Here is a 23766-nt window from a genome sequence, read left to right on the forward strand (position 1 = left end):
GGTGTCTAGCAATTGCTAGAGACAAAAACAGCTGTTTCGTTTCTGTGGACCGTGCAGGTGCTAGTGAAAGTGGTGTCGGTCTATGTCTCGTCGGCAGTTATGTGTCAGAGGTGCTGTGTCAGTGATGTAGTTTTAGTAGCATTATTCAATGCAGTTGCTGCACCGAAGCAAAAGTGAAATTTAATACAATAAGGTTAAAATAAATAAATACATATTTTGAACAACAGAAGAAATTTATTTTTAATTACAATATTTCCATATTCCTAAAGTCATAATACAATATTAATTATGGAGGTGCACATTTTTGAAAAATATCCGGTGAACCGGTAAAAATGACATATTTCGTTAACTTAAATATTTGAAAAAAAGCTGCAAATTATGTTTTCCTATTTCTGAGATTATTTGGCCCTTCTGTAGCCTAGAATGGCTCCACCACTCCTCAACCGGAACCAAGCCTGGATGGTAGACATCTTTTAATTATCGAGGTGATTGGGGACCTAAACAAAAACAATAATTACTTTTTCTCATAACCTACTAAAATAAAAAAATAAAATACAAACCTTTTTCTGTTTTAAAATTCTTGTGCCTCTGATAAACTTCCATCAGTGGCTTTCGGATTTGTTTTTATCTGCCTACCGACTTGTTTTGGCAGCAGTCATCCATCTCTAAGGAATATCATGCCCAGAACCGTTTTTGTACTGGAAAACGAAAACCACGTCAGTTAAATAACGATGACAAACGAAGTTATCGGAGAAAATAATCTGTCTGAAATTCTTGAAATATGGCGAACACAATGGGTATGTTTGATTTGAGTTTATTTGCCTAAAACTTTTTGCATTATGCTTAAAGAATCTCGAAACCTCAAAAAGCACAGCTGAATAAGAAAATGACAACAAACATAGCGTGTTAGTATTAGTGAATGGCTGTTCAATCAACAGCCTAATAGAAATCGATCGAAGTCAATTGAAAAAACAGCTGATCAACTGTCAATCCATTTCAATTGATTTCGATTGGGTTTCGTTGAACACACCCTATTTGAAATACAGTTTTTTAGTATGCGGGAGGCTAAAGAAAACAAAAATTCCCGTACCAATTCAGCAAAAAAGTATAGGAAGAAGTAAAATGAAACGAGTGAAACACGTAAAGAGGCAACATGACGTCTGCTTATACTCGAGGCTTTTTTTTATCCGTTAATAAAAAGTTTACGGCTCGGAAATATCATTCAGGAGATCCCGAATAGAAAAACATCATGAAAAGACCATGAATTTCATTTTCACGCAACCATAAATATTATGGTTGAAGCTATACAAATCATGGTAGATAAAACCTTGAATGCACTGTCAACTTCATATTTTTTGACAGTAATATTCAAGATTATGGCAAAAATTACCATGAGAAAATGGGGTTGTTAAGCAACTTAACAATGAAAAAAACAACATCTTTTTAGGGTGTTTCCAATGAAATTAATTTTGGATTGTTTAATAATTAAATAAAACAGGTTTTTCTAACAAAAACAAAGTTTGTTAAAACCGAATGATCCACGTTTACACGGGCTCTCAATAGTACAACAGTGTGCGTGAGAACTCACGCCGTTTCGCGTCGTGCAGCTGGCAAACGTCAAACGACGCACGGTCCTTTTCGGGTTGTTTCCCATTTTTCGCGACGTGTTGCGGTCAGTCCAGTTGAAGCCGAAAGTCCGGATTTCCCAGCGTAAAAATGCAAGGACCAGCCGTTTTTATCGATGCCGAGATCGAAGATCAGGTAGGTTACGCTGGGGCGGTGAAATTTTTAAGTAATTTGATTTATTTGACTGTTAATTGGTGGTTTTTGTGAGTCACGATTTCAATGAGGTTATGTTTACGTTTCTTTTCCTTGTCAGGCCCAAGAGCTCCGGAAGTTTTTCAAAAAACTTGGGGCGGAAATCAGCGAGGACAAGTCTTCCAAGGGAATCGAAGACGATTTGCACAAAATCATCGGCGTCTGCGATGTGTGCTTCAAGGAGGGTGCCGGCCATTCGGTGGAAGAAATCGATGCGGTTCTGAATTCGGTTGTGTCGATTATCGTTTCCATTCCGCTGGAACGGGGCGAAAATCTGATTCTGGCTTTCTGCGAGAAAATGACCAAGGCCCAGGAACCGGCTCTGGCTCGCGTTTGCCTACAATCGTGAGTATTCTTTGAATTTTATGGTGAAAGGATATGATTAGTGATGAATAACTTTGTTTCGTTTCAGTTTGTGGCGTCTGTTCAGCAACCTGGAACCGACTTCCCCGCTGAGATATCATGTGTACTACCACCTGATTCAGGTTGCCAAGCAGTGCGATCAGGTAAAGGAAGTCTTCTCCGGAGTCGATCAGTTGAAGGCTCAATTTACTCAGTGTCCGCCATCGAATGAGCAGATGCAAAAGTTGTACCGACTGTTGCATGACGTCCTCAAGGATACGAACAGTGAGCTGGCCTCGAAGGTCATGATCGAGCTGCTCGGAACGTACACGGCTGAAAATGCCAGCTACGCCCGGGAGGATGCCATGAAATGTATCGTGACGGCCCTCGCCGATCCGAACACATTCCTGCTGGATCCGTTGCTTTCGCTGAAGCCAGTCCGGTTCCTCGAGGGAGAGCTCATTCATGATCTGCTATCGGTGTTCGTGTCTGAGAAGCTACCGAGCTATTTGCAGTTCTACAAGAACCACAAGGAGTTTGTCAATTCACAGGGTAATATCTCAATCTTCAATAATGTACTTACTTAACATTTGTATAGCATATTTTCACAAGACTTTTCAATAAAACATTTTAACCTTTTCTCCAATTCTAGGTCTGAACCACGAGCAGAACATCAAAAAGATGCGACTGCTCTCGTTCATGCAGCTGGCCGAAAGCAATCCGGCCATGAGCTTCCAGCAGCTGCAAGACGAGCTCCAAATCGGCGAGAACGATGTGGAACCGTTTATTATCGAGGTGCTGAAGACTAAGCTGGTCCGGGCCAGGATGGACCAGAAAACACGCACCGTGCACATCTCCAGCACCATGCATCGGACGTTCGGACGGCCTCAGTGGCAACAGCTGCGCGATCTGCTTCACTCGTGGAAGGCTAATCTTACCTTAGTTCAGGAAAACATGAAAACCGTTGCCGAAGCCCAGGTGCAGTAAAAGTTTGCTGAGATTAGAGTGTCATTTCTGTGGTTCATTAGAAAATTAAAAACGCTAAACCGAGAAGCCAATCAAGAGACATTTTAAAGAGACTTCAGTTCGGAAAACCGATCGAAACAAAGTGACGTGAGCAGTGTTTATACTGTGAACAAAAATCCTCCCGACTGGTTTTTCTTTTCATACAAGAAAAGAGAAACATCCCCGAAACATTTTTAATCAAAAGTAGGGGAACTGGGCGAATAAAGTTTCGCAAGCGGTCGGGAGCTGTGCGCAAGATTAAGTTAAACCTTAGGAGCAGAAACAAGTGAAACAAAAATATAGGGGACGCCACCACAAGACTTTCCTCTCTTTTGGGGGTAAGTTGAAGGTGGCCGGTCTCCCAAACTAGTTGGGGTTAAGATATCACCGGGGTGGGTTTCGTTCACTTTTTAAAATTGTCATAATACAGTTTCTGTCGCTTGGATTCTGTTTTTTCGCATTTTCTAAAGGAATTATTTGATATTTTTCTTTCACAAAGCTAGGTTGTATTTAATTTGTTGAAAATAATTTTGCCACCCATTATCAATATATTCATTTTATCTATGAACGAAACAAAACTATTTGTTTAAATTCAAACGGGAAGAGAAATCCAGATTGCAACTTCAAATAAAAAAGATGAAAAGGCGACCTCAATGAATTCCACAACGCTAAGGCTAAGGCACAAATAGTATTTGAGTGCTCAATTCGAGGTGTATTGAAAAAATGCTCAATTTCAAGACTCGCAAGATGCGACTAAACTGAAGGAACAAATGCGATTGAAGAGCGCAAAAGAGTTAACTTCGCTTGAGAGAAAGCATTCGGAATGTCTTGTTTTCTGATGCGAAAAATTTAAATTAACAATATCAAACAAACATGAGGCTGGTCAGATCACATAAGCAGACGAAAGTAACTCGCTGAACAGGCTTCAAATACGAAAGGCGCTCAAGAACAAAGTTTGGTCTTTGAAGTACAATACAAGATGCTACATTGACGATCCTGCCAAATGCGCTCTCGATCTTGGAAAATAGATTTATTTTTTTTTTGTGTTCTGAGAAAAAAAGTGGTGTTCAAGGCTGGTTTTCAGAACAGCATCATGTAATCCTGCATCTAGTTTGAGCTCATGGTCAGGTGAAGATATGAAAGCTGATTCGGAACCAATTAGCCATCATGCCAACCGATGCACAATCAGAAGCCTATTTGTCTGCAAAAAGGTTATGAGCTTATCAAGCTAGTAGGAACCAAATAGAGCACAGAAGCAGAATTCAGTTGCCAAACGACGTGTCCAGAAGTATTGGAACAAGGATCTTTTGAAGCCCGAAGGATTCGTCATCATGAGCGACGACGAAACGTACGAGCAGATGGCTTTTGGGTAGTTTTCAAAACAAAAGATGTTTTAAAATAACTGATTGCGGTCGAGGTGAGTTTGGGTAAATTCGAGTTCGTTTTTTGCCGAAAAAAATACTAGAATGTATATTGAGTAATTGTGCTGCCGCTGCCGGCAAGACGAATCGAGAAAAACGGCTTTAAAGATTTTTATTAATTTTCGTGGATTTAGCTTAGCAGAAGTTGAAATGGAAAGGTCACTCGGGATGCAGCAAAACTGTCCAAGCTAGATGAGTTATCCGAATTCAAATTAGAGATTTAATTAAAAATGACAATGGTTTTTTTAAATATTCTTTTTGAAATTGTATAAAATACTTTCACTCAAAAGTATTCAGTTTCAGTTTTGATTTTTTGATTATTGATTTTTTTAATACTATATCATTACTGTCGTATTATAGTCGTACTGATATTTGATACCTAAGATTTACGCCATTAATGGCACTCTACGATTTAATCGAAAAAATTTCAATTTGATCGCAAGCAAGAACACCGAGAAAGTCGAGATTTAAAAGGATACCATTTCGATACCTTTTTATCAATTGCAGCAGTTTAGGCGTTTTTTCGGCGGAGAAATGTGCACATTTGAAGTCTAGTTCATTTAGCTTTTTCAAATCTCTACTCTAACTTAGGGTAACCATATCCCGTAACACCAAAAAATATACTCTTCGAGATCATTTATCCAAAAAGTCAGAAGAAACGTAAAACAGTAGAACCCCGCTTATCTGAACTCCAGTTTTCTGAGCTCCCGCTTTATCCCAGCCATCGAGCTTAGCGCCCGGGTGGTATGCAAAAGAATATACAGTAGAACGCCGCTTACCCGATAAGTGAAACCTCGAATCAATCGGAATACATTGACTAACCCTATTCTTTTGATCTAGTATTGCATATCATCCAGGCGCATAGCTCGGGTCTTGCATAGATTTTATTTTCTATTGACGTTTCTCGCATGTTTAGACTTTAAACTTACAAAAAACATCGATTTTATAGCTTAACAAGATATTGCGATGATTAAACACATTTTTACATAGATTTTGTATAAAAATGGTGGCTTGGATAACGCGGAAGCCTGGATAACCGGAGCTCGGATAAGCAGGGTTCTACTGTACATACATATTTCGTGTTATCTGAGGTGGCACCGGGATATTTCAATTCAATCAAATATTACCAATGTCTTGGACGTTATGTGACTTACATAACATAAAAAAATCTTTTAAAATATTCTTGTACTATACCTAAATGTCTTGTGCATATTGATTACAATGTGCAATTAAAAGGCGGTCATGGTTTATAATGACTAAAAATGCATGTTCATTAAAACAAGATGTTACAGTAATTTGTGGTAAGCTGTATTCCTTTCTTAGATTTAGCATAAGATGTGAAATAACATTCAGGAGGCACTGCTTAGTTGATAACATCGAGGTAATCGTCACGTACCGAAGCAGCATCGCCTTAGCTCCAGCAGCGTGTTCTATACTCGTTTCAATTCTGTTCAACTGATTGTTTTGACATGATCTGTCCATATCTGATAGGTATTGCCAAGGGCCTTGAGAACAATTTTGGTACATTTTGAATCTTTTTTTGTGCGGGTTTGAAAAATTAATGACCCGCAAGTGAGTGGAGACGCGTGTGTGACGAGTTCTTTATCAAAAAATTAGATTCGTCCCAAAAACGCCAAAACCCAGAAGCAAGGCTTTTAATCCAAAAGACTCGAAACGCCGGCAGAATTGACAATGATTTTTTTTCTGTGTGAATCTCCGCCCTCCTCCATTGACTACTCTTTCTGCTTCCGAGAAAAGAGATTCCGTCACAAAAAAGAAAAAAAAAATCACACGCCAAAAACCAAGTCAACTTTATTATTACATTAGCGCTGTAAGGTAAAAACATTGTAATTCCAGATTCCAGTAGTAAATATTTTATGGTTTCCTTTTTTACACACGTTAACATGGTTTTAGCTTTTTGACGAGCGACGTCGTCGTCGTCGTCGCCCCGCTTCTTTGATTTACCCCCCCACGGCAGCATCGCATCGGCTGGGTTTCTTTACGTGATACTTGTTGGCTAATAGTCCTTCTCAGGCGTAGCCTTGGCCAACTTTGTTCGGTCCAAAGAATTGAATAGAACAAATTTTTCACATTTCTATGCTAATAAAGTGACACTCTCCTCAAGTCTTGTTGGTCCTGGTGTTTGCTTTATCAGTCTCAGATAGAGTGCTAGACTTGGCTGATACACCGAGCTATACCTACCAAGTCTGCACGTGAGTGCGCTGTGTGTGGTGCATACCTACCGGGCGCTATCCACCCCTAATATACCTTTCGAGAGGCAGCGTGCGCGGAGTGAAACGAAACATTCTAATTCCGTTGCTTTAACAGAGTGAAGGTGAAACTTTATTCATATATCTTCCCGGATCACACTGGGATGGAAAGATGGCAAAAATGTAACCTATTTCTTTTCAATGAAAATGTATTTGATACATACATAACATAAATATGGATGGTCATACTCAACATAAGTGTCATTCCATCTTTACCTTTTATATTGCGATCTCGAGTAGTTAACACGTTTATTGTAGTCCTTAGAGTTTTAATAAACAAGTAGAATTTTAAACTATAAAATAGTGTTTTACTACGTCCACACAAAGATATCGCAACAATGGCGACGAGTATTTTTTTTTTAATCCGTGCTAAATTGTGCGTAGTCCGTCGTTTAACGCGTCATGACAACTCCTACGGTACCAGGTTCGGTGGGCAACCAGCAGCCGCAGAGCATGACCGAGGCCATTATGCAGATTTTGTCCAACCAGCAAAGTCTCATGACGAAAATGTCGGAACAATTGGTCTCAACTCAGCAGACGATCCAAAGTCTGTCACGTGACGAAGTCTTGTTGGATTCGTTTTCCAGTAATATGGCCGAGTTCACGTACGATAAGGAAGGCGGACATACTTTCGTTGCTTGGTTTTCGCGATACATTGATCTTTTTGATCGCGATGCTTCCAAGCTAGACGACGCAGCAAAAGTACGACTCCTTCTGAGGAAGTTGAGTCCCCCCGACCATGAGCGGTGTAGAAGTTTCATACTACCCAAGCTTTCCAAGGACTTTTCATTCGCGGAGACAGTGGAAAAGCTGAAATCTTTGTTTGGAGCGTCTATCTCTTCGTTCCGGAGGCGCTACAATTGCCTGCAGACTTGAAAAGAGGAGAGTGAAGATTAATTGGCATATTCCTGCTGTGTGAATAAAGCTTGTGTTGATTTCAAGCTAACCGAATTACAAGAAGAACAATTCAAGTGTCTTATTTTTGTGTGTGGCTTGAAATCAACCGCTGACACTGAGATCCATATGAGGCTTATAATTTATAAGTTATAAATAAACTGAACGAATATGTGAACTTAACGTTACAACAAGTTGTCGAACAGTGTAACAGCCTAGTGAACCTCAGACAAGATACGGTCTTAGTGGAAACGGCTCCAGCAGTGAAAGTGGTGGCCCAGAAAAAAGTGGCCGAAAAGCAAAACCAGCACCCGAAGAACAACAATAACGTGCATCCAAGAACTCCGTGCTGGTCTTGCGGGGGCATGCACTATCACAAAGACTGTCGCTTCCGTGAGCACAAGTGAAAACAGTGTGAAAAAATGGGACTCCGCGAAGGATATTGTACGTGCTTTTCTTCGAACGTTTCGTCGTCTGTGTCCGGGAGAAATAAGAAGAACAACAGAAGTGTATCAACAAAAACATTGAGTGTGAACCAACTTACCACCGGACGCAAATTTGTGAACGTAAAAGTGAATAGTGTACCATTACGGTTGCAATTGGTCACAGGATCGGACATCTTAATCATCTCCCACCGATCCTGGATCAAAATTGGCCGTCCGAAGATCCAGCAAGCAGATAGCAGTGCCAAAACAGCGTCCGGAGGGGCGCTCAATCACAGTTCCAGATCACAGTCAACGGAACCACAAAGAGCGGTCGGTGTTACATCGCTTCGACTAACGTCAACCTCGATATTTTCGGCATCGACTGGCTTGACTTGTTTGGATTGTGGGACAATCCGATCAGCACTCTTTGCAACAAGGTCGACGTTCAGCCATCCCAGAGCTTGACTACTCTGCGAACACGGTTTCCAACGTTTTCACGGACAAGATGGGCCTGTGCAACAAATCTCCAGTCATCTAGTGCTCTGGGGTGATCCAAAGCCGGTATTCCGACCGAAACGCCCGGTTGCTTATAGTATGGAGAGTGTCGTCGAAGAGGAACTTCATCGGCTCGAGAAATTGGGAATCATCAAGGAGGTCAATTTTTCCGATCCGAATGGAACCGTGCGAATCTGCGCGGATTTCTCGACCGGCCTCAACAGCGTTCTCGAACCGAATCACTACCCATTGCCTCTTCCGGACAACATTTTTGCGAGAATGGTTGGCTGTCGGATTTTCAGCCATATCGACTTATCCGACGCTTATCTGCAGGTTCCGGTGGACAAGGCAAGCCAGCAGCTACTCACCATCAACACGCACAAGGGCTTATTCTGGTACACAAGGCTCTCGCCAGGCATCCGGTCCGCTCCTGGTGCGTTTCAGCAGCTGGTTGAGACCATGCTAGCAGGCCTAGCATCTACATCCGGGTACCTCGACGACATTCTGGTGGGTGGCAGGAACGAGGAAGAACACCAGCACAAGCTTTTCTCGTTTCTACAGCGGTCGGAAGAATTCGGGTTGTGGGAGACGGAAGCGATCGGAAACGAGATAGACGAATTTGCGTAAAAAAGAAATCGGACTTCACGAGCGAAAATTATAACGTGTTTATTTTTCCTTTTCTCCACTTACAATGTTCTCTCTATACTCTCCACATTTCTGACGTTCTATCGTTGTACTCTCCAAAGGGGTGAGTCATAAACTAAACCCCACAGGCGCCCCCCCAGTTACACCAAAAATCGGACTCTACGTCCGGATCGGGTAACTACTGTAGGATTTTTTTCAACTGGATGTTGTACAATATTTTGATTACATGTAAATGCAGGCTTAATTCTATCCACAGAGATTGTACGCTTTTTTCCAGAAACCATGATGTCAAAATGTTTGTCGTTACGGTTCACCACCTGGTACGGTCCATCATACGGTTGCTGTAAAGAACGCCGAGCTCCATCGACACGAACGAACACGTGGGTGCACGTATTCAGGCCACTATGCATGAAAACCGCAGACTTCGAATGATGGTTAGTAGTCGGTGCACGCATATTAGAAAAGTACTGGTGCAGCTGTTTTGAAAACTCCGATCGATCGACATCAACTACAGGAGGATCAAAAAATTCACCAGGAAGACGTAAAGGTTGACCATAGACGAGTTCCGCGGAGGAACACTTGAGATCTTCGCGATATGCACTCCTCAAGCCCAGCATGACTAACGGCAAGTTTTCACTCCACTTTACTCCTTTCTTACACATCAAAGCAGCTTTAAAGGTGCGATGGAAGCGCTCTACCATGCCGTTAGCCTGAGGATGATACGCAGTCGTGCGTATGTGATGGGATCCCAGGATGAAAGCTAACTCTCGAAACAAGTCGGACTCGAACTGGCGACCTTGATCAGATGTTATTGTCTCAGGAGTACCAAACCTCGAAATCCAACTGGATGTTAACGCCTTGGCCACGGTTGGAGCTGTCATATCAGCTAGGGGTGTAGCTTCTGGCCACCGTGCGAAACGATCTATGATGGTCAGCACATATCGTTTATCGTTTGAAGGAGGAAGTGGTCCTACCAAATCGATGTGGATGTGGCGAAATCTGGCTTTCGGAGGATCGAATGTTCCCAGAGGTGCGACGGTATGGCGACTAGTTTTGGAAAGCTGGCAATCTACGCACGCTCGGACGTACCGGTTAATGTCTCGATTCATGGACGCCCATACGAATCTATCGCCAATCAGTCTTCGGGTTGCTTTTGCTCCAGTGTGGGCAAGTCCATGAAAGTGCTGCATTATCGCCATGCGATGCTTCTCTGAAACGAAAGGACGGAAGCGGTTTTTAAAAGAAACATCACAGTAAATTGGGTTAGTAACATTAGGAATGGATATTTTTTCCATCTTTAACGAGGACGACGCTATCAAAGTTTCAAGTTCCTTGTCGTTGGTTTGATCCTCAGCAAGTGCAGAAAGGTCGATAACAGCAAGCGATTCAACTCTCGACAGAGCGTCAGCTACTGTGTTTATCTGGCCACTGATGTGACGGATGTCTGTAGTGAACATTGATATATAACGCAGATATCTGTCCTCGTGTGGTAGCCTGCTGGTAGAATTCGAGTTCAGGGCATACGTGAGCGGTTTGTGATCCGTGAAGATCGAAAACTTGCGTCCTTCCAAAAAGTACCGAAAATACTTAACAGCCATCTTCATTGCTGTAAGTTCTCGACCAAATGTTGAATAGTTTTTCTGGGAATCCGAAAACTTTTCTGAATAGAAGCCGAGAGGTTGCCACGATGAACCCGAACGTTGCTGCAACACTGCCCCTGCTGCAACGTTTGATGCGTCAATCATCAGTGCTAATTCCTTTGTTGAATCTGGATAATGCAGAAGAGCAGATTCCGCCAGCGACTGTTTACAGCGGTTGAAAGCTGCTTCGGATGATTCATCCCACTGAATTTTTCTGCCGTCATTCTTTTTGTTTCCGGGTATCAACCTACGCAAATCTAATTGCTTATCTACTGCCTTGGGAATGAAACGCTTATAAACATTGATTAATGCCAAAAATCTACGAAGCTCCTTAACTGTTGACGGACGTTCATAATTCGTAATAGCATGAACTCTACATGGCAGCGGTTTTATGCCATCGCTACTTAATTGGTAACCCAGAAATTCTACTTTTTTTTGAGCAAATGTGCTTTTTGCGACGTTAATGACTAATCCCCATTTCTTCAATCGGTCAAAAACTATTCGAACATGCTCTTTGTGTTCATTTCGATTTTGGGACGCAATGCAAATATCGTCGATGAAAACCACCACAAATTCAAGATCGCTGAATATTTTGTTCATAAACCTTTGAAAAGTTTGACTTGCATTACACAAGCCAAACTGCATTCTTTTGAATTCGTAGAGACCAAAAGGTGTAATTACAGCCGTTTTTGGAATATCAGTTTCCTCCACCGGAATTTGATGATAGGCCCTTTCTAAGTCTAAGGTAGTGAAAATATTCTTACCTTGGAACGACTGAAGCAGATCATGTACATGGGGCACGGGGTAACGATCAGGAACGGTCACTTGATTTAGTCGACGGTAGTCTCCAACAAATCGCCACTGACCGTTTTTCTTGGAAACACAATGCAGTGGACTGGCCCAACAGCTGCTTGATGGTCGACAAATGCCAAGCTCGGTCATGAGAGCAAATTCTGCCTTGGCAGCTTTGAGCTTTTCTGGATGCATCCGCCTCACTTTCGATGCTACTGGAGGACCTTTGGTGACGATATGATGGGTGACGTCATGCTCGATTTTCGCACGTAATGTTGAGGGAAGGGTTATTTCCCGATATTCCTTAAGAAGCTCGTGGAAAGGATGATTTAGGCTTACCGTTGTGATGGTATGAATGTCTGCTGTCATCACGTTACCAGAGGACCGCAAGTTGGTCTTGACGTCGATAAGAGTTTTATTCTTCAGGTCAACGAGGAGCCCAAAATGGGCCAAAAAGTCTGCTCCAATGATCGCATGACTTACATCTGACACCAAAAAATTCCAGGTAAATCGTCTCCTCAGTCCCAAGTCGGTCGTGAGAAATTTCGTTGAAAAAGTTTTTATTTTCGAACCATTTGCCGCATGAAGTAAGAAGGGAATCGGTTCGGAAAGTTTCTCTTGTTTCGAAGCAGGAACGATTGACACGTCTGACCCGGTGTCGATGAGGAAACGTTGACCGCTGGTTTTGTCGATTATTTTGAGACGCCGGCTTGAAAAAACTTCACCCACCTCAGCCGACTCAGGTGAGTTGAAAGTTAGTTTTTTGAAGAGTAGTTTCACGGTTCTTTGCAGCGCTGAGCCTGCTGGCCGTACTTCCGGTGGTACCAACAAATATCGCTTGCTCTCCCAGAGCGTGATGTTGATCGACTACGAGGACGGCCTAAACGATTCGGAGATCCGTGCTTGAGACGTCGAAATTCAGCACTAAGGACTTCCAGCTGCTCCTTCAACTGCTCCACTTGTGTATTGACCCCTGATGGAGAGGTTACCGCAGCCGATTGAGGTGATTCGACCATTTTGTCGCCCATCTCCGCCAGTTTTGAGAGCGTGCCATCACTAATCGCGAGAACCGGTCGAACATGCGATGGCATGCGCTGCAGGAACAACATTTTCAGGAGATTGTCATTTACATTGAGGCCGGTGGCTAGTTCCTGCATCTTGGCCAAAAGATGTGTGGGACGCATGTCGCCGAGGTCGAAGGAACCGAGTAGCCGTTCCAGCCGGGCTTCAGGAGAAAGAGCGAAACGAGCAATCAACCTCTCTTTAGCAGCTGTGTACTTGTCATGTTGCGGGGGATTCGATACCAGGTCGGAGATGTGACAAATAACAGTTTGGTCCACTTTCGCCACAATGTGGTAAAATTTTGTCTCATCCTTTGTGACATTAGCAAGGACAAACTGCGCCTCTGCTTGCGCAAACCACATCTCCGGATCATTCTTCCAGAAATCCGGTAGTTTGACTGAAACCGCAGCAGCAGCAGCGGGAGTCGCGTTCGTCGCCATTTCGAAGTGAGGTTAGAGTAACCGAGAAACGTCGAGCGAGTAAAAACGACCGGTCTTTGACAAACCAACGCGTAACAGTTTCCGAATGACCGCGGGATCACGTCGGGGTCACCAATGTGGGAGACGGAAGCGATCGGAAACGAGATAGACGAATTTGCGTAAAAAAGATATCGGACTTCACGAGCGAAAATTATAACGTGTTTATTTTTCCTTTTTTTGAAGGCAATTTGTCATGTTTCCCGTGGCCTCAGCCCGGCCGAAAGCAATTATACGGTTCCACCGGATGATTTACGGTCGTCGCTTCAACCTGGAAACCGATCATGAGCCGCTCCTTTCCATCTTCGGATCCAAGCAAGGCATCCCCGTCTACACAGCCAACCGGCTACAAAGATGGGCCTTGACTTTATTACTCTAAATACGATTTCGAAATACGCTATGTGTCAACAGATTCATTCGGCCACGCCGACATATTATCACGGTTTATTATTCGACACATCCAGCCAGAAGAGGAATATGTTATTGTAAGTCTTGAGCTCGAACAGATGGTAAGAACTGTTGCCCACCAATCGATTTCGAATTTCCCACTTTCGTTTAAGGTCATCCAATCTGAAACTGGGAAAGACAACACTCTTCAACAAGTCATTCGGTACATCCAGTCCGGATGGCCCCCGAAACAATCAAGTATCTCCGATGGAAAACTTCAACAGTTTTTACAGCGACGTGAAGGTCTCTCTGTAGTGGCTGGTTATGTGATGTATGGAGAACGGCTGACCATCCCGACCGGAAAACAAAAACGAGTGCTACAACAGTTACATAAAGGCCATCCGGGGATCGAGCAAATGCACTCCGTGGCTCGCCAATATGTCTATTGGCCTAACATCGACGAAGACATCGCCAAACTCGTTCGGGCATGCCATGAGTGCGCTAGTGTGGCCAAAACTGACCGGAAAACCGACTTCGAATCGTGGCCAACTCCGGAAAAGCCATGGCAGAGGCTTCATCTCGATTACGCCGCTCCTGTTGACGGGTACTACTACCTTGTACTTGTCGACTCTTACTGGAAGTAGCCAAAAATCGTTCGTACCAAGGAAATTACCATAACAGCTACCCTGCGGATGCTCCGCGGAACTTCCGCCAGATTTGGGGTCCCGGAAACGCTTGTGTCCGATAACGGCACACAATTTACCAGCTACCAGTTTGAGCGTTTTTGTGACACAAATGCTATTATGCACCTAAAGACCGCACCGTTTCATCCACAGTCAAACGGCCTTGCCGATAGATTCGTAGACACCTTTAAAATATCTCTCAAGAAAATAATCGCCGGGGGAGAGGCACTAGACGAAGTAATTGATACGTTTTTATTGTGCTATCGTTCAACACCATGCAGGAGTGCACCGAGTGGGAAGTCGCCTGGAGAACTTCTGCTGGGCCGACCAATGCGAACCAGCCTAGATTTGCTTCGACCACCTTCCGAGGTCAACAAAGAAGGAAGAACCAACCAAGAAGATCAGTTCAACAAAAAACATGGTACCAAAGCGAGGAACTACAGCATCCAAAGTCTCGTGTGGGTCAAGGTGTACCGCAACAGCGATTGGACCTGGGAAGCCGGTGTCGTCTTGGAACGCTTGGGGAAAGTCATGTATAACGTGTGGCTTCTCTCTAAGAAATCTCCAATTCGTTCTCACTGCAACCAAATGAGAACCCGACATGATTCCGAAGACGATCAACAATCAACAACAACACCTGTCGCTCCTCAAGTTCCGCTGAGTATTCTCCTAGACAGTTGGGGCTTGAGTGAGCCAGCACCGGAAACGGGGGTAGAGCCTACAGGGCTAGGACAACGCCAGACAGTTACGCAGCCGCAGGCTCCCCACCGACGTACACCAAGACATCCAGCACCACCGGTTCCTACTCGCACATCTTCGCGGGTTCGAAGACCACCTGTGAGATATGAGCCGTACCAGCTTTTCTAAAAGGGGGAGGTGTTGGGACCCCCCGTCATCATCGTCATCAACCAACTCATCCGTTGACAGCTGTCAGCCTGATAGACGTCACGGCTCCAACGATGATGGGCGGAAGCTCAACATAAGTGGCATTCCATATTTACCTTTTATATTGTGATCTCGAGTAGTTCACGCAGCGAAAAGGTTTTTTATTTCAAAGGAAAGTGCCACGAAAACAAAGGATTTTTTCCTTTGATTTTGGGATAAATAAAAAAAACTTTGATTCAAATATATTTTCCTTTGCTTCAAAAAAATGCGTTTTTTGACATGAATCATTTACTTTGATTCAAAAGACGACATTCTTCGAAACAAAATCGGTTTTCGTTTGATTTCATGGCTTTTTCTTTCACTTTAAAGTCGTTTTGATATTAATTTGAAAGGATACTATCTTTGATTCCGTGGTCCTAAAAACTCTAGTACTTCCAGATTTCTTACGTTAGAAAATTAAAACAAATTCTTGATCTTTTTCATTTTATTAAACTATGCATGTTTAAATGTTTCACATTTCAATTACCTTCTCTAATATCAATATTTGAATGTGAAAATTCATTGACCATTCGTTATGTCTTGAACTTGATTCCGAATTTCGTCTCACAGAACCACATTTCCAGATGTTTCAGCCTATCTGTAAATAGGAAGTAAAAGAAAACCTAATTAGAGCACAGCACTCTATTAAGGGGAAAATCACTACTTACTGGCCGTTGGCTGACAGTTCCATTCGAACAATTGATGAATGGTTTCAGAACCAGACCTTGAGTCTCCTTCGACCTGATCGGAACCGATTGCAAACGCTTAGCCGGAGCACCGGGACTGCCAGTGCATTCACTTCATTAAATAGGTTGCCCTAAAAAAAATTGTTACGTTGACGGCTTATTTGAAATCTAATTGATATTGAAAGACCTACCTGGAGCCCACTATCATTTGTCCCCTCAAAGCTGTCGAAAGTTCCCAGCGCCGGATCGTCCCATTTTAGCCTTCCGGTGCTGTGGGACGGTTCATAGGTGGTTTGATTCTGGCGGGTTTTTTCCTCATGTTTGGTTCGTTTTCCGCCGCCGTCGTGGATGATAGGCCACCTTTCACCAAACAAAAACCAATGCATGTGTGTTGACCGTGGCAACGGCAGCTCACCATTCACTTCAAAAGACCGATTTTAAAACACTTTGCCACAAAACATCATTTTTGTACCCAATTTAAAACGAATAAGAATAACATCTATGACTACTCGAGAACGAAAAAATGCTTTGTTTCAAAGGAAAATTAATTTATATCAAAGAATTAATCACATTGATTGTGATTCCAAAGACAAATTCTTTGAATTCAAATTAAATATTTTGATTTAAAGATTTGGGACATTGTTTTAAATAAAAATAAATTCGGTTCAGTATATAATTTACTTGAATCAAAGTAAATTGGTTTTGTTTTAATGTTCACAAGGTTTTTGAATCAAAGATGTATTTTTTTCATCTCAATGGTACTACTTTTCGCTGCGTGTTAACACGTTTATTGTAGTCTTTAGAGTTTTAATATACAAGTAGAATTTTAAACTATAAAATAGTGTTTTACTACGCCCCCACAAAGATCACAACATCTATGAAAGAAACTTTACTGACCAATTATGAGAGATAGATAACCATATTATCAATTTACATTTGATTAAATGTTTCTTTGTAAGTATCAGAAAGACTTCAATATACAGTTTTCTATTATTTTCAACTCACTGTGCCATGGTTTTGTGCTGTTGCAAATCGCAGAATAAACAACAGACAGACTAGACTGACTGACTGACTGACTGACGGAAAAGCTCACTTTCTTCGTGTGCACCCACAGTTCGTCACATCAACCGGTGTGTCATCATATACCTACACCTACTTAGAGATTGTATAGATGCAGGCTGAGAGTGAGTTTTTTTCTGTCTTGACAAAACACCAGAAAGATTATAACGCAATAAAGTTGAACTTTATCATGCAACGTGACGTGGTTGTGGGTTCGGCAAAAATCATCCTCCTTAGGGTGATGGAAGGATGCTTTTGGTTTGACAGCAAAGTGTGTGATGCTTTCCAGCATCCATCCCGTACGGTAAGAGTAAGAGTAAAGAAGTGTTGAGTTAATGGAGAAATGAAATTTGGAAAATTTTCGGGGTTTTTGGTTGGTTAGCGCGGGTAAAAGTGTATGATATGATATGGGAGCTGATGCTACTTGTGAGAGTTGACTTGAAAGATGCGTAATTTTATGACAGGTAGTGGAGTAGATCTTGCTGTTATCTTATTTCTGCCATTATATCCAAATGTACTTTTGTTTCGTTTGTCATCGTGTGACATTCTGTGAAGTTGAAATGTACAGTAGAAAGTTTCTAAGAGGAAAATTTATGTCATATGGATCTGGGAACATCATAAAACGGATTCATCAAATGGATAAAATTTTGACTCGTAAAAACTTTGTTCAAACTCGTGGATTTCATCTTTGTCGATAATTTACTTTTCAAATCAGTATAGAATAATCATCTTTAAATTACTCTGTCACGTTCAATTCTATTACTCGTGAGCTTGCTGTCTTCAACTTAGAGAAAAAAGGCCACTCTCAAACATCAACAACAGCGCTTTCTAGCCCAACGGGTCTTTTGCAACGTTTCAAGTTATGCAAATTCAAATTACGAAGGGTAGGCAACGTGTACCCGGGTACCTACATACATACACCAAACAAAAATCTTTTTAATCTCAACAATTTTTCTTCCGGCAATCATAAATTTCTAATCAATTTCGAATCTTCTCTTATCTGCTATCCCAATTTTCCAGGGTACAGAAAAATAAACCCTCGAAAGAAAAAACCCACCAAAGCCCAGCACAGGTCAAAGTTGGCCTCGTTTTCAGATTTAGACGAGTTTGTTGAAAAAAAAGTAAAGTTTCGCGTTCCTTTCCAGTGAAGGCATCTTGATTTTATTTTTATCACCCATCAGCCATAGCTCCCGCGCTGAAAAGTTCTGCCCCGGTCTTTCTTTCTTATCACACGCGGGCTAAGATTGCTTAAAATTCAAATGAAGCGCGAATTAAAATTTCTGATAGAGCGAAGAGGATCACTTTACACTTTGATGGAGCAAAAAGCACCAGACCAGCCAAGTTGGTGCACATTATTATGGCCGAAAGGCAAAAGTGGGAACGAGTTTTTGGGTTTTTTTCTGTTTTTCTTGTTTTGTCAAAGTAGTCCTTGACTGTGTGATGAAGGTTAGTATAATACGAGGTAGGTACATAGTAAGTATTATCTCCTGAGTAGATCTTCTGAGAATGGGTTTTTGTTTTCAAGCCTTAGGGTAGCCTGCTTAGATTGGGTTAAGCACCCAAGAATGGGGCTGCTGTTCGAAAAAAAAATGTTTAAGTTGAGCTATGGAATTAGGGTTTTTTTTTAATTTCACTTGTTCTTATCACAAAAATCTTTTGAAGTCGAGTGACGAATTTTTAAAATTCTGTAAATTGTTGAGCAAAAAAAAAAGTTTGGAGGCTCTGAAAACACCAAAATGAAAAAAAATGACGAAAATGACAAAAATGAATAAAATGACAAAAATAACAAAAATGACAAAAATGACAAAAATGACAAAAATGACAAAAATGACAAAAATGACAAAAATGACAAAAATGACAAAAATGACAAAAATGACAAAAATGACAAAAATGTCAAAAATGTCAAAAATGTCAAAAATGTCAAAAATGACAAAAATGACAAAAATGACAAAAATGACAAAAATGACAAAAATGACAAAAATGACAAAAATGACAAAAATGACAAAAATGACAAAAATGACAAAAATGACAAAAATGACAAAAATGACAAAAATGACAAAAATGACAAAAATGACAAAAATGACAAAAATGACAAAAATGACAAAAATGACAAAAATGACAAAAATGACAAAAATGACAAAAATGACAAAAATGACAAAAATGACAAAAATGACAAAAATGACAAAAATGACAAAAATGACAAAAATGACAAAAATGACAAAAATGACAAAAATGACAAAAATGACAAAAATGACAAAAATGACAAAAATGACAAAAATGACAAAAATGACAAAAATGACAAAAATGACAAAAATGACAAAAATGACAAAAATGACAAAAATGACAAAAATGACAAAAATGACAAAAATGACAAAAATGACAAAAATGACAAAAATGACAAAAATGACAAAAATGACAAAAATGACAAAAATGACAAAAATGACAAAAATGACAAAAATGACAAAAATGACAAAAATGACAAAAATGACAAAAATGACAAAAATGACAAAAATGACAAAAATGACAAAAATGACAAAAATGACAAAAATGACAAAAATGACAAAAATGACAAAAATGACAAAAATGACAAAAATGACAAAAATGACAAAAATGACAAAAATGACAAAAATGACAAAAATGACAAAAATGACAAAAATGACAAAAATGACAAAAATGACAAAAATGACAAAAATGACAAAAATGACAAAAATGACAAAAATGACAAAAATGACAAAAATGACAAAAATGACAAAAATGACAAAAATGACAAAAATGACAAAAATGACAAAAATGACAAAAATGACAAAAATGACAAAAATGACAAAAATGACAAAAATGACAAAAATGACAAAAATGACAAAAATGACAAAAATGACAAAAATGACAAAAATGACAAAAATGACAAAAATGACAAAAATGACAAAAATGACAAAAATGACAAAAATGACAAAAATGACAAAAATGACAAAAATGACAAAAATGACAAAAATGACAAAAATGACAAAAATGACAAAAATGACAAAAATGACAAAAATGACAAAAATGACAAAAATGACAAAAATGACAAAAATGACAAAAATGACAAAAATGACAAAAATGACAAAAATGACAAAAATGACAAAAATGACAAAAATGACAAAAATGACAAAAATGACAAAAATGACAAAAATGACAAAAATGACAAAAATGACAAAAATGACAAAAATGACAAAAATGACAAAAATGACAAAAATGACAAAAATGACAAAAATGACAAAAATGACAAAAATGACAAAAATGACAAAAATGACAAAAATGACAAAAATGACAAAAATGACAAAAATGACAAAAATGACAAAAATGACAAAAATGACAAAAATGACAAAAATGACAAAAATGACAAAAATGACAAAAATGACAAAAATGACAAAAATGACAAAAATGACAAAAATGACAAAAATGACAGAAATGACAAGAAATGACAAAAATGACAAAAATGACAAAAATGACAAAAATGACAAAAATGACAAAAATGACAAAAATGACAAAAATGACAAAAATGACAAAAATGACAAAAATGACAAAAATGACAAAAATGACAAAAATGACAAAAATGACAAAAATGACAAAAATGACAAAAATGACAAAAATGACAAAAATGACAAAAATGACAAAAATGACAAAAATGACAAAAATGACAAAAATGACAAAAATGACAAAAATGACAAAAATGACAAAAATGACAAAAATGACAAAAATGACAAAAATGACAAAAATGACAAAAATGACAAAAATGACAAAAATGACAAAAATGACAAAAATGACAAAAATGACAAAAATGACAAAAATGACAAAAATGACAAAAATGACAAAAATGACAAAAATGACAAAAATGACAAAAATGACAAAAATGACAAAAATGACAAAAATGACAAAAATGACAAAAATGACAAAAATGACAAAAATGACAAAAATGACAAAAATGACAAAAATGACAAAAATGACAAAAATGACAAAAAATGACAAAAATGACAAAAATGACAAAAATGACAAAAATGACAAAAAACAAAAATGACAAAAATGACAAAAATGACAAAAATGACAAAAATGACAAAAATGACAAAAATGACAAAAATGACAAAAATGACAAAAATGACAAAAATGACAAAAATGACAAAAATGACAAAAATGACAAAAATGACAAAAATGACAAAAATGACAAAAATGACAAAAATGACAAAAAATGACAAAAATGACAAAAATGACAAAAATGACAAAAATGACAAAAATGACAAAAATGACAAAATGACAAAAATGACAAAAATGACAAAAATGACAAAAATGACAAAAATGACAAAATGACAAAAATGACAAAAATGACAAAATGACAAAAATGACAAAAATGACAAAAATGACAAAAATGACAAAAATGACAAAAATGACAAAAATGACAAAAATGACAAAAATGACAAAAATGACAAAAATGACAAAAATGACAAAAATGACAAAAATGACAAAAATGACAAAAATGACAAAAATGACAAAATGACAAAATGACAAAAATGACAAAAAAGACAAAAATGACAAAAATGACAAAAATGACAAAAATGACAAAAATGACAAAAATGACAAAAATGACAAAAATGACAAAAATGACAAAAATGACAAAAATGACAAAAATGACAAAAAATGACAAAAATGACAAAAATGACAAAAATGACAAAAATGACAAAAATGACAAAAAATGACAAAAATGACAAAAATGACAAAAATGACAAAAATGACAAAAATGACAAAAATGACAAAAATGACAAAAATGACAAAAATGACAAAAATGACAAAAATGACAAAAATGACAAAAATGACAAAAATGACAAAAATGACAAAAATGACAAAAATGACAAAAATGACAAAAATGACAAAAATGACAAAATGACAAAAATGACAAAAATGACAAAAATGACAAAAATGACAAAATGACAAAAATGACAAAAATGACAAAAATGACAAAAATGACAAAAATGACAAAAATGACAAAAATGACAAAAATGACAAAAATGACAAAAATGACAAAAATGACAAAAATGACAAAAATGACAAAAATGACAAAATGACAAAAATGACAAAAATGACAAAAATGACAAAAATGACAAAAATGACAAAAATGACAAAAATGACAAAAATGACAAAAATGACAAAAATGACAAAAATGACAAAAATGACAAAAATGACAAAAATGACAAAAATGACAAAAATGACAAAAATGACAAAAATGACAAAAATGACAAAAATGACAAAAATGACAAAAATGACAAAAATGACAAAAATGACAAAAATGACAAAAATGACAAAAATGACAAATGACAAAATGACAAAAATGACAAAAATGACAAAAATGACAAAAATGACAAAAATGACAAAAATGACAAAAATGACAAAAATGACAAAAATGACAAAAATGACAAAAATGACAAAAATGACAAAAATGACAAAAATGACAAAAATGACAAAAATGACAAAAATGAGACAAAAATGACAAAATGACAAAAATGACAAAAATGACAAAAATGACAAAAATGACAAAAATGACAAAAATGACAAAAATGACAAAAATGACAAAAATGACAAAAATGACAAAATGACAAATGACAAAAATGACAAAAATGACAAAAATGACAAAATGACAAAAATGACAAAAATGACAAAAATGACAAAAATGACAAAAATGACAAAATGACAAAAATGACAAAAATGACAAAAATGACAAAAATGACAAAAATGACAAAAATGACAAAAATGACAAAAATGACAAAAAATGACAAAAATGACAAAAATGACAAAAATGACAAAAATGACAAAAATGACAAAAATGACAAAAATGACAAAAATGACAAAAATGACAAAAATGACAAAATGACAAAAATGACAAAAATGACAAAATGACAAAAATGACAAAAATGACAAAAATGACAAAAATGACAAAAATGACAAAAATGACAAAAATGACAAAAATGACAAAAATGACAAAAATGACAAAAATGACAAAAATGACAAAAATGACAAAAATGACAAAATGACAAAAATGACAAAAATGACAAAAAATGACAAAAATGACAAAAATGACAAAAATGACAAAAATGACAAAAATGACAAAAATGACAAAAATGACAAAAATGACAAAAATGACAAAAATGACAAAAATGACAAAAATGACAAAAATGACAAAAATGACAAAAATGACAAAAATGACAAAAATGACAAAAATGACAAAAATGACAAAAATGACAAAAATGACAAAAATGACAAAAATGACAAAATGACAAAAATGACAAAAATGACAAAAATGACAAAAATGACAAAAATGACAAAAATGACAAAAATGACAAAAATGACAAAAATGACAAAAAATGACAAAAATGACAAAAATGACAAAAAATGACAAAAATGACAAAAATGACAAAAATGACAAAAATGACAAAAATGACAAAAATGACAAAAATGACAAAAATGACAAAAATGACAAAAATGACAAAAATGACAAAAATGACAAAAATGACAAAAATGACAAAAATGACAAAAATGACAAAAATGACAAAAATGACAAAAATGACAAAAATGACAAAAATGACAAAAATGACAAAAATGACAAAAATGACAAAAATGACAAAAATGACAAAAATGACAAAAATGACAAAAATGACAAAAATGACAAAAAATGACAAAAATGACAAAAATGACAAAAATGACAAAAATGACAAAAATG

At 38.0% G+C, this 23766-nt stretch overlaps 2 protein-coding genes across 2 annotated transcripts; one reads left to right on the forward strand and one right to left on the reverse strand.

Annotated features, from left to right (window-relative positions):
• The first annotated feature begins 1603 nt into the window (after positions 1-1603).
• Positions 1604-3743, forward strand: LOC129745361 (eukaryotic translation initiation factor 3 subunit M). Its single transcript, XM_055738387.1, has 4 exons — positions 1604-1761; positions 1880-2163; positions 2231-2712; positions 2813-3743. The coding sequence occupies exons 1-4, from the start codon at positions 1717-1719 to the stop codon at positions 3145-3147; spliced, it is 1146 nt and encodes a 381-aa protein (XP_055594362.1). The 5' UTR covers positions 1604-1716; the 3' UTR covers positions 3148-3743.
• An 8780-nt stretch (positions 3744-12523) lies between these two features.
• Positions 12524-13249, reverse strand: LOC129743378 (uncharacterized). The gene has a single exon (XM_055735373.1). It carries the CDS (start codon positions 13247-13249, stop codon positions 12524-12526), a length of 726 nt encoding a protein of 241 aa, XP_055591348.1.
• Positions 13250-23766: the final 10517 nt, after the last annotated feature.

The sequence above is a fragment of the Uranotaenia lowii genome, chromosome 2 (assembly GCF_029784155.1).
Source record: "Uranotaenia lowii strain MFRU-FL chromosome 2, ASM2978415v1, whole genome shotgun sequence".
Lineage (NCBI taxonomy): Eukaryota > Metazoa > Arthropoda > Insecta > Diptera > Culicidae > Uranotaenia > Uranotaenia lowii.